Genomic DNA, 13804 nt, shown 5'->3' on the forward strand with positions numbered 1-13804 from the left:
AAATTCCTCATATGTATAAACATACACTCAAAAAAATGATTTTAGCTCTTTGTTCAATTTCATTAATTAAAATGAGCATATACAACACAACCCTTCATAGAAATGATTCCAGCTTAATTTCATTAAATGTAATCAATGTAATTTTTTTAAAATTTGGTTTACCAAATTTTTTTTAATTGAGTCAACATGAATATTTTTCGTTCGTCTTAACCGGATGTCACTCAAAAAAATAATTTTGGCCTCTTGTTAAAATAATTAATTACAATAAGCCAAAGTAACACGATTGTTTAATATTGTCACAACTTAATTTAATTGTGTTCAATCAACCTAATTCATTTGTGTGAAAACTACATGAATCATTGTTGTTGAAATCTAACCGGGCAGTGGATCTGTAGTTCCCAGCATGCTTTGCAAGGGACTGCATTAAGAGGGTCAATTTAGGGAAAAAGTGTTATTTTATGTGTTTTTCAGTAAATGGAAAGATGTTGTTAGTTAATGTTAGTGTTTAATGTTCAGTTATGTTATAAACTTAGAGGACTTTCTGTAATGTTTTTGAATTTTGTGGTTACCATTTTGCAGAAGAGTGGCGACTGTGTTTAGGCTGTGGGCTCAGTATTATGCTATATGTGCATAACACCTCATGTTCAGACTGTGGGCACTCAGTATACACTGTGTAAACCTTGCTCACAGACCTGCACAAGTAATAATTCAATTGAACATTAGTGTCTATCATTAGAAGTGACCATAGAGTCAAATTAACTAAAATTATAATGTTGGTTATTTAAGGCAGGTCAAAAACTAAATGTAGTCAACCCGACAAAACTTTATCTAGCAGGAATGACTAAATTAATTTAAATTCATACAACAAGATTACAACACATTATTTCAAACTATTTAGATTTTGTTGGACAAATGTAATTCAATTTCGTGGAAAACCTTTCCTTAATTTAATTAAGTTCGTTCAACAGATTATTTTTTTGAGTGTACCTGGCAATAAAGCTCTTTCTGATTCTGATGCTAATAAGCAACTAATAGTGAGATTTTGACCCTAAAATAAACACTGTAAAAAAATTCTAACCTCTCCAAGTCAAAATTTTCTAGTGACTGGTTACATCTAAATTTTTAAATTGGCCCAAGTGCAATTCTTGTTGCAATAGTCTGTTAACATTGGCTCAATGAGAAATAATACGTCAGACTAATTGAAAAATTTAGATGTTATCAGTCACTAGAAATTTTGACTTGGGGATGTAATTTGTTTTTTACAGTGAAGTGTTACATTTAAGGTTTTGGTTACTGTATATGATTTTCCCACTTTGAGTGTTATGGAGTTATGGAGTTCTTAATGCTGTCTTCATTGTCCCTCTGGGAGATTATATTGTTGTTACAAAAATGAACACAAAAACAAACAGACTAATTAGTGACACTTAAGGCAATTAGTCACACCATCAATAATCTCACATTAGTGAAGCAAAAACCACTAATGAATGTCTTTTCTCTCAAGACTAGTTGATACTGGAGGTTCTTTCCTGTTTAATGACACCTCTGGAGGACAAATTTGACAATATATTCCCCATAAATGTTCTCAAGTTTCATTAAGGATCCGAACTGTGAAGCAGAGGCAAAAACGTGTTGTCCACAAATCACCACAACACCTTTTCATGTATTATTAAGACAATGTAACATTTTCATTGTTAGATTTCTGGTTGAATGTTTTAACGACTTTTGCCATCAAATAATACAGATGTTAAAGGTGATTTGTAAAGCACAGGCTGTTTGTGACTGTTTCTCATAGGAATCTGGTTTCTCATCCACTGAAAGCAAAGCGCGCTGCAAGGAAACTTGGTCGTAAAGGAAGGACGGCTATGCAGAGCGGCAATTCTGCCCCCAACAACTCCCTCATTCAGCCTGCAGGATTTTACATTGTTGGCATGATTTCAATGCCGTACAAGGAAATTCATGTAATTTTCCTCACTGTGCTCTATTTAATCACAGTCGTATGCAATGTCTTTCTGATCATCATCATTTTCTATGACCACCGACTGCATGTCCCAAAGTTCATGGCTGTTGGTAATCTGGCTGTAGTTGATCTTGTTCTCAGCACTTCTCTTGTGCCTGGCATGATAAAGACTCATCTTTTTCTAGACAATTTTGTGCCATTTAAATTGTACCTTGTGCAAATGTTCACTTACTATACTTTTGTATCCCTCGAGTCGTTTTCCATATGTGTTCTCTCTTATGACAGATTCATTGCAATCTGCTTGCCTTTAAGACAGGAGTCTATAAACACAAACACCAGAATGGCTTACATAATTGGTGCAATTTGGTTATTTTGTGTTGTTGTAATAATCTTTGTTACTATATCCATCCTGCCCCTCTCATTTTGTGGCTCTCTTAATGTCGACAGCTATTTTAGTGATTATGCTCCTGTTTTAGAACTTGCTTGCAACGATATGATGCACCAGTGGAATTTGGGCACTTCTTTAGGTATACTCTTCATAGTTGTACCTTTGACTTTTATTTTCTTGACTTACATGAGTATATTGATCGCTGTATTCAGAATGAAAAATAATCAGAGCCGTTATAAGGCGCTGTACACATGCATCGAACACCTCGTGTTAGTGACCTTATTCTTCATTCCAATTTTAGTTATCTTCAATCTTAAATTTTTTGGAGTTTTTTGGAACTCCAATGCTGTTCTGGTGTGCTTGTCTTTGTCATCCCTCATCACACCCTGCGTGAATCCCATCCTTTACTCACTGAAAACTAAAGAGATTAGAAGCAGGATTCATTCTTTGTTAACCCGCAGACTGTCTGTTCGTCCTCTTAAAAATGCACATTAATGTATAGAACATAATTGCGACTCAAGTGCAAAGTGCTGAGATTAATTATAATGTTATCTTGGAGGATTTCTGTGATGCTTTTGGTATTATTTTGTGTTCATATTAAAATGCATTGTTTTTCTATAAAACTTAAATCTCCAATTCCAATTCCTCAATGCTCTGCAGTTATCTTGTAAGAACTAGCATACTTTAATTTAATCATAAAGAACCACTCCATGTATTCTTTCATTGTGCAACATCTCTGTAAAATGTTCACACCTGGGAAAGAGCCTCTAAATTATCATCACACATATAAAACCAAGTCTTTCTTTTTAGTACAGTAATGTTCTTTCCCTGTATCTATTGTCTACCATATCTTATAATTATCAAAAGCTGCTTGGTAATCAAAGTGCAAAGATTGCACCAGGTTTACAGCACATGTACTTAACAACCCTTACGAAAAAGTAGTTTATTCAAGTGTTCTATTTGTATACTTCTTTTAGACTAAAAATGAGAAAGTATACTTTCAGTCTACATTTTATATACTTCTCAAAAATATACTTAAAATTACACTTAAGTGTAAAGTCCAAGTATATTTGGCCTGTACTTGTATTCAATCTTTTGATCGAGATATACTTAAAGTATAATTAAGTATTCAAAGTATACTTGGCTTGTAGTTGTGTTAACTCTGTTGATCAAGTAGCCTGTTAAATATACTTTTTTTTTTACATAGTTTTTCATGTACAGTCTTATGAAGCTTACATTGTTTGAAAATGTTGATTAGGATATTGATATAAAACAGATATGTTTCTAATTCTGCGTATCTGATTTTTTGTGTAGGCTAGTCCACTGGTAGTGTACGTATAGGAATTTACTTTAATTCTACTTTACTCTTACCCCAATTTTGACTGAATTTTCCAGCTATCCATGTTTTCTCTGATATACAGTAGGGGACACATCTTCTAGTACAGAATCTCCGGATCAAAACACAGGAGAATAAGAAGCTGAAACAAGTGGTAGAAGATTGCTCACTCAAATGTAAAATAACGTGATCATCAAACATTAAACAGCATGTAAATCAAAACTGCTTAATGTTACCAAATGAAATGAAGCGTAACCCATGAAGAGAAAACGACTGTGAAGCTTTGGGGGGTGTTGAACTCGATCTACTCCATCTGAGTTTTTATCATTGTTCTGGATCTGATCAAGGCATAGTCTTTGACAAAAATGTGATTTTCTCAACTTTTTTGTTTAAAATGTTGCCTTTCTTTATGAAACTTACCGACATTTAAGTGTTGTTTTTAAAATTAGTTAAAGTACAGTTAAAGGTATTTTTCAAGTACAACCCCCCCCCCAGCCCCCCTCCCCAGTATAATGTTATGTTCACTTAAGGAAAACTTACAAGTATACTTGCAGTATAAACTAGTTTACTGAGAGTATTCAGTGTGTACTTTCATAAACTAAAAAATGTAACACTTGTATTAAAATAGTAAACTACTAGTATACTTATAAGTTCACTTGTAGTACAGATGCATTACAAATACAAAACCGGCAAAACCTAGTTGTGTACTTAAAGTTTACTACTCTTACACTTATAGTACACTTAAACATATACTTTTATATACTAAAAGTGGGCCAATTTAGTCCCAAGCAGTATTGAAATAGTACACTTACAAATTTACTACAAGTACACATTGATATTAGTATACTTACTACATAAAGTATACTTAAAAATATACTTGAACAATACTTAAGTATAAATGAATGCATAAAATGAACTTGAAGTATACTTCTTTTTCGTAAGGGAAGGTCTAAGCTGATCATTTGCTGGCTGACTAGTTTCATGAAGGGGGAAAATATCTGACAGCCTTCAACAGGTAGGACCAGCTGGTAGCTGATTTGCTGCTAATCCAAGATGTTTCACCAGCTAACTAACCAGACAAGCCAGTTGACTAACTAGACCAGAGGTGTTCAATCCTTCTCCTGTAGGGCCACTGTCCTGCAGAGTTTAGCTCCAACAGTTAAACACACCTGAAGTAATCAAAAGGAAGTGCACAAGACTGTCCCACATCTTAAAAATGCTAAAGAGCAGTGCCCTGAACGCACGCTAAACCCACACTATTCCACTTTGGAACGGGTTTCAAAGCTAAGCATATCCCATCATGCATCCTGTTTGGGAACTCATGCCCCAAAATATTGAGACGTTGAGGAAAACATTCCACTGCAAGTTAAATTAGTTAGATATTACATATAATTTGATAGGAAAACAAAATGTTTCACATTTTATTGGTGCGAAGATGAGTACTGGTATGCTGCAGTCTGTGTATTTAGTACAACATTTGCAACTGCTTTTTATAACTTAATTAGAAGCACCACAATTCTTAAATTGTGTCATCTAGGGTCTACTGAACAGATATTTAGAAGTTTATTTTCAAATGCAACGTATTGAAAATTAAAATAAATCTCTGTAAACACTTGCATTTTTGCTACACTTTCCCTGGTTTCACAGACAATGGTTTAGCCTAGTCCCAGACTAAAATGCATGTATGAGCTGTTTTAACTGATAGCAACTTGCTCTATCTAACATATTAAAATATTTCAGTGCAATTGTTTTGTCTCAAGATGCACACCAGTAATTTTACATTACACACAGTAATGTTTTCTTTCTAAGGCACGATTATAAAAGCTGCTTAAATGTTCTTATTAAACTAAGGCCTAATCATGGCTTAATCTAGCCCTGTCTTTGAAACTGGGCCTACATTTATTTGTCTATTTGTTTATTTGGATCCCCATTAGCAGCAGCTACACTTGGGGTCCCAACAAGTAAAAATACAAAACTACATTATTCAACAACAATAAAAGTTCAGTCAATAAAAACACAAAACCAAAATTCATTCCAAATATCAAAATTAATAAGTGTGCTCAGGCTCAGTGCAACGGTCTTAAGACGACTGTCAGTGTCGAAATGTATGAGCCAATCAAATCAAAGGAGGCGGGCTTTACTGTTCATAAAACTCAATTTCGCGTTGTGGCTGCATTACCATTATGTGTGCATTATCTTTCTAATGATAATTTAATGACCCATCGTCCATTCTTCATTATAAGATGTCCCTTTGTGCAACAAATAGTTGAGATGAGCAACTAAATGCCAATGAACATTTAAAATAGAGTCTTGCTGGTTTGAAAGCTACAGGCTAGATGTATGTGTATAAGATACGCTTAAGGAGACACACAAGCGCAAGCCAGTATCTATCAACCTGAACATCCATTAAAGCTAAGCAGGTTTGATCCTGGTCAGTATCTGGATGGGAGACCTCCTGGGAAAACTAGGTGGCTACTGGAATAGGTGTTAGTAAGGCCAGCAGTGGGTGGTCATCCTGTGATCTGACTGGGACCTAACGCCCCAGGTGTTCAACTGTACTGTAAAAAGGCTCCTCTGTGGTTAATATAAACCCCAGAGAATTCTCAGAAAGACTAGGGGTGTTGCATAAAATAACACCATCCCCCCAAACCATTGCAGGTAGTTAGTTAATTTCAAATCAAAAGTGATATATACTTTATTTAGTTCTTACAACTTGGAACTACTTGAGACCACTTCTTTAACTAAATCCAACAATCTATTTTTTGAGTGCAAGACAACCTAATAGAAAAAAGGCTTTAATAACCAGAGATGATAAAATAATACATGATGTTTTATTAACAAAGTTCGAGAGGAGCACGTTCAGAAAATTAACCCTAAATTAACACAAGAGGAGCGCACTTAGTTAATCAATTGCCAAATAAGAGGTATGTATACAGCAGACTTACCTCTGTTCATTGACAGTTTAACAGTATCCCTCCACCACCCCTTCTCCTCACTTTTAGTCCTAACCACTCTTACAATAACCGGGTAGTTAAATGGTACACTGGGTTCGGGCCAAATTCTGAGCTCGGAGCACTCCCCCCGGACAGCACGTCAAATACGCATAACCTTTACTCCACTTAATTACATGTAAGTGTGAACTCGTGAAATGACAATAGGCCTATATTCAGATTATGTGTGTGCTTGTGTATGACCTTAAGTTCCATATCAACTACAAAGTATTGCTACTGACCTATAAGGCCCTAAATGGTTTAGCTCCTGTGTACTTACCTGATCTTCTATTGCCTTACAATCCATCACGCTCTTTAAGGTCACAAAACTCTGGGCTTCTGGTTTTGCCTAGGATGTCTAAGTCCACTAAAGGAGGGAGGAGAGTGTTTTGTGGCTCCTAAACTCTGGAATGGCCTGATAATGTTCGGGGCTAAGACTCACTCTCCCAGTTTAAATCTAGAATAAAGACACTCAAACATTCATATAATGCCTTTTATGAAGAATTCAGATGACCAATACCTGTGAAGAGACGGCGCCAACTCCTGCGAAGACTTCAGATGATGCAAACTCTGAATCAACGTGCACCAATGCTACAATTTTCTATGTCATAATCATCTGTTAACAGACAGGTATTCATTACTTCAATGAGCTCATTGTTTCTGCCTTAAATTATTACATTGTTTAAATTAATACATTTTTAGCTAACTGTGATTTGTATTTGTTCATTTCTGAAATACATAAAATTGAATTGAATTATTGAATTTGTGCCTTTCATATGAAACTTAATTTTGCTAAGACTCTAAATGATTTAAGACCTGTTGCTCTGGCATCATTGGCGATGAAATGTTTTGAGAAATTTGTCAGGCATATATAATATTTTGGTTTTTATCTCCCCATACATCAATGCTGCCAACTCAAGCATTTTAATAATCATAATAGGAGATAAACTCATCTATACCTGATGAAAATGATCAAATGATGTTAATGAACAAATAAATAACGAATCTAAAGCGACGTCAGGTGACTTAAATTCCAGATCCTATTTGCTGTTTATTTACACGACATCTGCGTTTTGGGAGCCTGCAAATGTAAACTTTTGAAAAAGGGTTTCAAAGTGCAAGTTTTTCAAAAGTATAACGTTATCGTCTCTGTGTAAATGCGGATCTGTGTGAATGAGCATCATTTCAAAAATGGTGTCGTCTGTACGTGAAAATTTTTAGTTTTTAGTAAATCGTTGTTGTGGAAACGTGTTGTGGAATCTCAATAAATCTTGTTAATAATCGAGGGCTTTGTCTCTCTTTTTTTTTTACGTTTTGAGAGTTTTAAGATGTCTTTTTGAGTTTGGGGAGATCAATTAGCTCACTCTGAGGACAAACATGTTTACATTGTGTCTCAGTTAAGGTCATTACCTCTTACCCTCATGAGATGAGAGCAGCTTGGGGCTAATTAGGGCAGAAATCATTCACACATAGACCTAATTTGTTTTTGCCTCAGATTTGCTTTAATAAGACAGGCGAATGAGTCACTTTGTCAATGTTGTCTATATTTAGAGACAATTAGGGTGTTTGGGAGTCATTAGGTTGTTTATGAGTGTATTTCTCCCTTTGGGTTGTCATTTCTTTATACAGTATATGGCACAGATGCAGAATTTGCAATGATATTTTCTGACTGCATTTTGTAATATTTGTAAAGTCAAACAATGGTCATTCTGTTAACTTCTTGTCTGACCAATGGCAGACTGGAAACATTCCCTTATCTGGAGAGGCTGTGACCACTCAACGTTAACTCACCTTGAGTTAAGACATTTGATCAATCCAATAACCTCTGACCAGCTCAAATCCTTTGTAGTGGAAGTTTTGATTAAAATTAATTCTGATTAGCATGTGTTTTCAAAGCAAATTATAAGTTGTCTTTATGCAGTTAAAATGTATTATGAAGAGATAAAGGACTTTATGTTTATTTTACTCTCCAATTTAAGACAGATGTCTACTGGGATGTTTGTTCATGAAGCAATAAGATTCTCAAATGAAACAGTGCCTTCAGATGTCTCATTTTAATTTTATTTATACTCAAAAAATTACAACAACAGCTTGATATCTTTAAATGTAATTATTGAAAGAAAGAAAGAAAGAAAGAAAGAAAGAAAGAAAGAAAGAAAGAAAGAAAGAAAGAAAGAAAGAAAGAAAGAAAGAAAGAAAGAAAGAAAGAAAGAAAGAAAGAAAGAAAGAAAGTAAGTTTCATGACTTATGTCCATGTACTGTAGAACTTCAATCAATCAAGCTGTTTAAGTTGTGTTCATACTTCAGAGAAGTGCCGTCATGCAGTGTCTTTTTTTTCTCAGTCTTTCTCCGTCACTTTCACGTCTGGTATTTCCTGATGGATGGAGGATTGTCTTATTTTTGATATATTTTAAAGTTAAATATGTATACGATTATATACAGATACAATACCAACAGTAAAGCATGGTGATGTACTGTGTGGCAAGTCTGAAAATGACAGTCCACGGACAGTCATCACACCTGAATTTGAAGAGGAATTGCCAAGAAGAGTGTGAGAAACCCCTCAAATCCAGGTGTGCAAAGCTTATCACATTATATCCAGAAAGACTGAAGGCTGTAATCTCTGCCAAAGGTGCTTCAACTATGCACTGAGTTGAGGGTCTGAATACTTACACATAGTGAAATTTCTGAGGCTTTTTGTTTGTTTGTTTTTAATACATTACAAAAGCAAATCAGGGTTTTCTTTGTCACTATTCCCATAATGACATGGAATAGTGCTGATTGAATTAAAAAAATGCGTGTATGTTCCGTTTTATTGTCATTAGCTATGTTTCCATCACCCTGTTTGTATGCACATTTTGAAGTTTTGCATGAGAAACGAGTGACGGTAACACCAAATTTAGGAAACAAGTAGCCTATCACTTGACGTGGTTTTTGACTTGTGCGAAAAATAGTTAATGCGAATAATGGGAGAAGGAAACGAATTTGCCGAATAAATTCTGACGTAGCGAGAATTAAACACAAGACTGTGTTTTATTCACTGTTGGTTACTAGGTTACCGATACCACCATCAACAGGGCTGCATTCAGCCCTGACAAAACGTTGCACAACGTTTTTTAAACAGAAACGGTGATGCGTTGAACACACTGTTCTGATGACGCAAGAGTTGCAAATATGGCAGCTGAGAAGGCCATTCTTTGTGTTCTTTGTGAAGAATTTTCGGAGCCTGATGAAGTCGGTATAAATACATGTATGTGTTTAATACTACAAAATATGCCCGATGTTACGGTTACTGCACTTGCCGCCCAAAACAAAAGAGAACATCCCAATCAAGTGAAGGGATTGCTGAAACTGAAATGGAAGCACACATCTTACCTAATTCAGACTAAAACACATCTATTTAGCCTCACATACTGACTTTATTTGTAGTTCATACTGTTTTAATACCCTGTATTTTCTTTCTCATTTTTAGGAAAAGCACTTAATTACCATTGTTTATTTCTATACCAAATGCCATACACTTGCAATGAAGCTAAAAATATAAACAACTACATCATTATTAAAGATTCGCTTGACATTTGAATGGATAGAGTTTTGGTTTTCCCTGTCTGCTTGCCCGTTTGTTGTTTCGATAGTTTCCTTGGCTGTTAATTAGTTTCCACACACCTGTTTCTGTTCAGGTTGATTACTCTTTCTATTTAAGCAACGAGTTTCATTCTGTTGATTTGTCTGGTATCGTCAGTATTAACGTGGTTATGTTATGTATTCTCCTGCAATCTCCTGAGTTTTCCTTGTTTATTTCATTAAAGACTATTTTCTATTCTCTATTTCTTTCATTGTGTGCTTTGTTACTGAAAGCAATATTACAAAATTATTTGAAATAAGTATCTTATATACTCACCAAATCTGCATTTATCTGATAAAAAAATACAATACAATTAGTAATATTGTGAAATAATATTACAATTTAAAATAAATACAAAGTTCTGTCATGAAACGCTAAGGCGCAGACCTTATCCCAAGTCCTTAACCCAATATGCTTGCAATTACATAAATGATGTTTCATTAAACAAAGTTCTGGAGGAGCATGTTCAAATAATCAATCCAATCAACTTGTCATCAACAATCATCATGTCAATCCTATCAATATATATATTCACTCAGTTGACTCACCTACATTCCTCAATAGTTTTTCAGCAAACCCCCTATTACCATGCCAAACTCTCTGAGAGTTTTCATGACAGAACTGTTTTCTATTTTAATATATTTTAAGATGTAATTTATTCCTGTGATGGCAAAAATAAATGTTTAGCATCATTACTCCTGTCTTTAGTGTCTCGTGATCCTCTAGAAATCACTCTAATATGCTGATTTGGTGCTCAGTATTTTTGTTGAAACCATTATAGTTTTTCTCAGGTTTCTTTAATGAACAGAAAGATAAAAAAAAATAAAAAATAAAAAAAAAATTATTGAACAGGCTTATTTATTTGTTTATTAATTTCATTATATAAATGAAATCAAAAAGTTACTTTAGAAAGATTTTTTTTACCGCTTTTCCCTTTAAATGTAAAGTTTTGTTATAATTTTCACAATTTTCTATAATGCCATCTTTCATTATCCCACATGAGAAATTTTCATTATTGTTGCAAAAAAATGTATACAAAAACAGACTAATTAGTGACACTTAAGCCAATTAGTTATACCATAATCTCACATTAGTGAAGCAAACACCACTAATGAATGTCTTTTCTCTCAAGGCTGTTTAGATACCTGAGAATCTCTCTTGTTTAATGACACCTCTGGAGGACAAATTGACAATATATTGCCCATAAAAGATTACCAAATTAACATTCAGGATTCACAGTGATCCAGAACTGTGAAGCTGCGGCAAAAACTGCAGGGAGGACATTAGTGCGGTCTGCACTATCTACAAACCATCACAACATTGTTGCATGTATGTATATGAATAAGACAATCCTTGTAACATGTTATGTTTATATTTTCATTCTTGTTGCTGAATTTGGTGAAGGCTTCTGTCATCAAATAACATAGATGTTAGAGGTGAATTGTAAAGCACAAGCTGTTTATGACTGTTTCTCACAGGTTTCTCGTCCACTGAAAGCAAAGAACGCTACAGTCAAGTTAAAGGAAGGACGGCCATGCAGAATGCCAGCAATTCTCCCCCCAACAACTCCCTCATTCAGCCTGCAGGATTTTACATTGTTGCCTTGAGTTCATTGCCTTACAATAACATCTATGTCATGTTCCTCACTGTGCTCTATGTGATCACAGTTAAATGCAATGTCTTTCTGATCATCATCATTTTCTATGACCACCGACTGCATGTCCCAAAGTTCATGGCTGTTGGTAATCTGGCTTTGGTTGATCTTGTTCTCAGCACTTCTCTTGTGCCTGGCATGATAAAGACTTACCTTGTTTTAGACAATTTTGTGCCATTCAAACTGTGCCTTTTGCAAATGTACACTTACTATACTTTTGTATCCCTCGAATCGTTTTCCATATGTGTTCTCTCTTATGACAGATTCATTGCGATCTGCTTGCCTTTAAGACAGGAGTCTATAAACACAAACACTAGAATGGCTTACATAATCGGTGCAGTTTGGTTCTTTGGTCTTACTACAGTACTCTACGGCACTTCATCCATCCCAACCCTCTCATTTTGTGGCTCTCTTAAGGTCAACAGCTATTTTTGCGATTATACTCCTGTTTTAAGACTCGCTTGCAGCGATACAACGCACCAATGGAATTTTGCCACTGCTTTAACTATACTCTTCATCGTTGTACCTTTGACTTTTATTTTCTTGACCTACATTGGTATATTAATTGCTGTATTTAGAATGAAAAATAATCAGAGCCGTTATAAGGCGCTGGCCACGTGCACTGAACACCTCGTGTTAGTGGCCTTATTCTTCATTCCAATTTTAGTTATCTTCAATATTGGATTTTCTGGAACTATTATAAACCCAAATGTAAGAACGGTGTGCTTGTCTTTGTCATCCCTCATCACACCCTGTGTGAATCCCATCATTTACTCATTGAAAACTAAAGAGATTCGAAGCAGGATTTATTTGTTGTTAACCCGCAGACTGTCTGTTCATCCTTTGTAAAATGCACATTAATGTAGAACATAATTGTGATTCAATTGATATTATCCATGTTATTAATATTATTTTGGAGGCATTCTGTGATGCTTCTTTGTATTATTTTGTGGTTTAAAATGCATTGTTTTTTTTTTATTTAAATCTCCCAATTCTACATTTGCTCTGCATGTATCTTGTAAAAATGAATTTGCTTGATCAACTTGCACCATTTAAAAGTCAAAGAGAGCACATCTCCATGTTTTCTCTCATTGTGCTTGATTTCTATACTGTACGCAGACAGTTTTTGTTTTCGCTTTGCATTCAAAAATCCTTAAATAATGAAAATTCTTGAAGTTCATAAATAATTTAAGAATGGATGGACAGAAAGAACATAAGTGTGCGTCAGTGGGGTTCGACCATCCATCAACTGTTTGTTTACCCATATTCTTCTTTTATGTTCAGCAGAAGAAACTCACACAGGTTTGGAACAACTTGAGGGTGAGTTAATGTTGAATTTTCATATATGGGTGAATTATCCCTTTAAGACAACAATAAATCATATGCATGAAATATTTAGAAATAGTCAGGGGGCCAAAACTGATATTAAAACTTTGTTGGACACTTTTTGGTTCAAGTATACAACCTATTCAGTATTATTATTTAACCCCTCAACATGTGTTCTAGCCAGGTTGTCAGCTTAGAAAATGTTTTTTTTTTTGTCCATTTTAACACTATATCCTTAAAAGTGGTAAAAGCGGATTTTTTTCCCAAAGTGCTTCCATTTTCTTCCATGTTACCTATTGTAATTTTGGGCAAATGTGCAATTTAATCCAACTTATGTGCAAGCATGATCATTAAAAAATAATAATCAATAAATACCACAAGAGTATCACACCACAAGGGTCACTGTTGTGCAGGGACGTGCACAGACATTTTGAGGGGCAGGGGCTCAAGTGAAATAAAGGGCACTTCTCATAATTGCGTTTTTTTTTTTTTTTTTTTTTTTTTTACAAAAAAGTATATAAACGCAAC

At 34.8% G+C, this 13804-nt stretch overlaps 2 protein-coding genes across 2 annotated transcripts; both read left to right on the top strand.

Annotated features, from left to right (window-relative positions):
* Positions 1 to 1862: 1862 nt before the first annotated feature.
* On the top strand, positions 1863 to 2840 carry LOC308683435 (olfactory receptor 1F1-like; the record flags this gene model as incomplete). The annotated part of the gene is made up of 1 exon (XM_081353907.1): positions 1863 to 2840. The coding sequence occupies one exon, from the start codon at positions 1863 to 1865 to the stop codon at positions 2838 to 2840; it is 978 nt and encodes a 325-aa protein (XP_081210033.1).
* Positions 2841 to 11830: 8990 nt separating this feature from the next.
* Positions 11831 to 12799, top strand: or41a1 (odorant receptor, family 41, subfamily A, member 1; the record flags this gene model as incomplete). The annotated part of the gene is made up of 1 exon (XM_081355102.1): positions 11831 to 12799. The coding sequence occupies one exon, from the start codon at positions 11831 to 11833 to the stop codon at positions 12797 to 12799; it is 969 nt and encodes a 322-aa protein (XP_081211228.1).
* Positions 12800 to 13804: the final 1005 nt, after the last annotated feature.

The sequence above is a fragment of the Scardinius erythrophthalmus genome (assembly GCF_964197995.2).
Source record: "Scardinius erythrophthalmus genome assembly, chromosome: 23".
NCBI lineage: Eukaryota > Metazoa > Chordata > Actinopteri > Cypriniformes > Leuciscidae > Scardinius > Scardinius erythrophthalmus.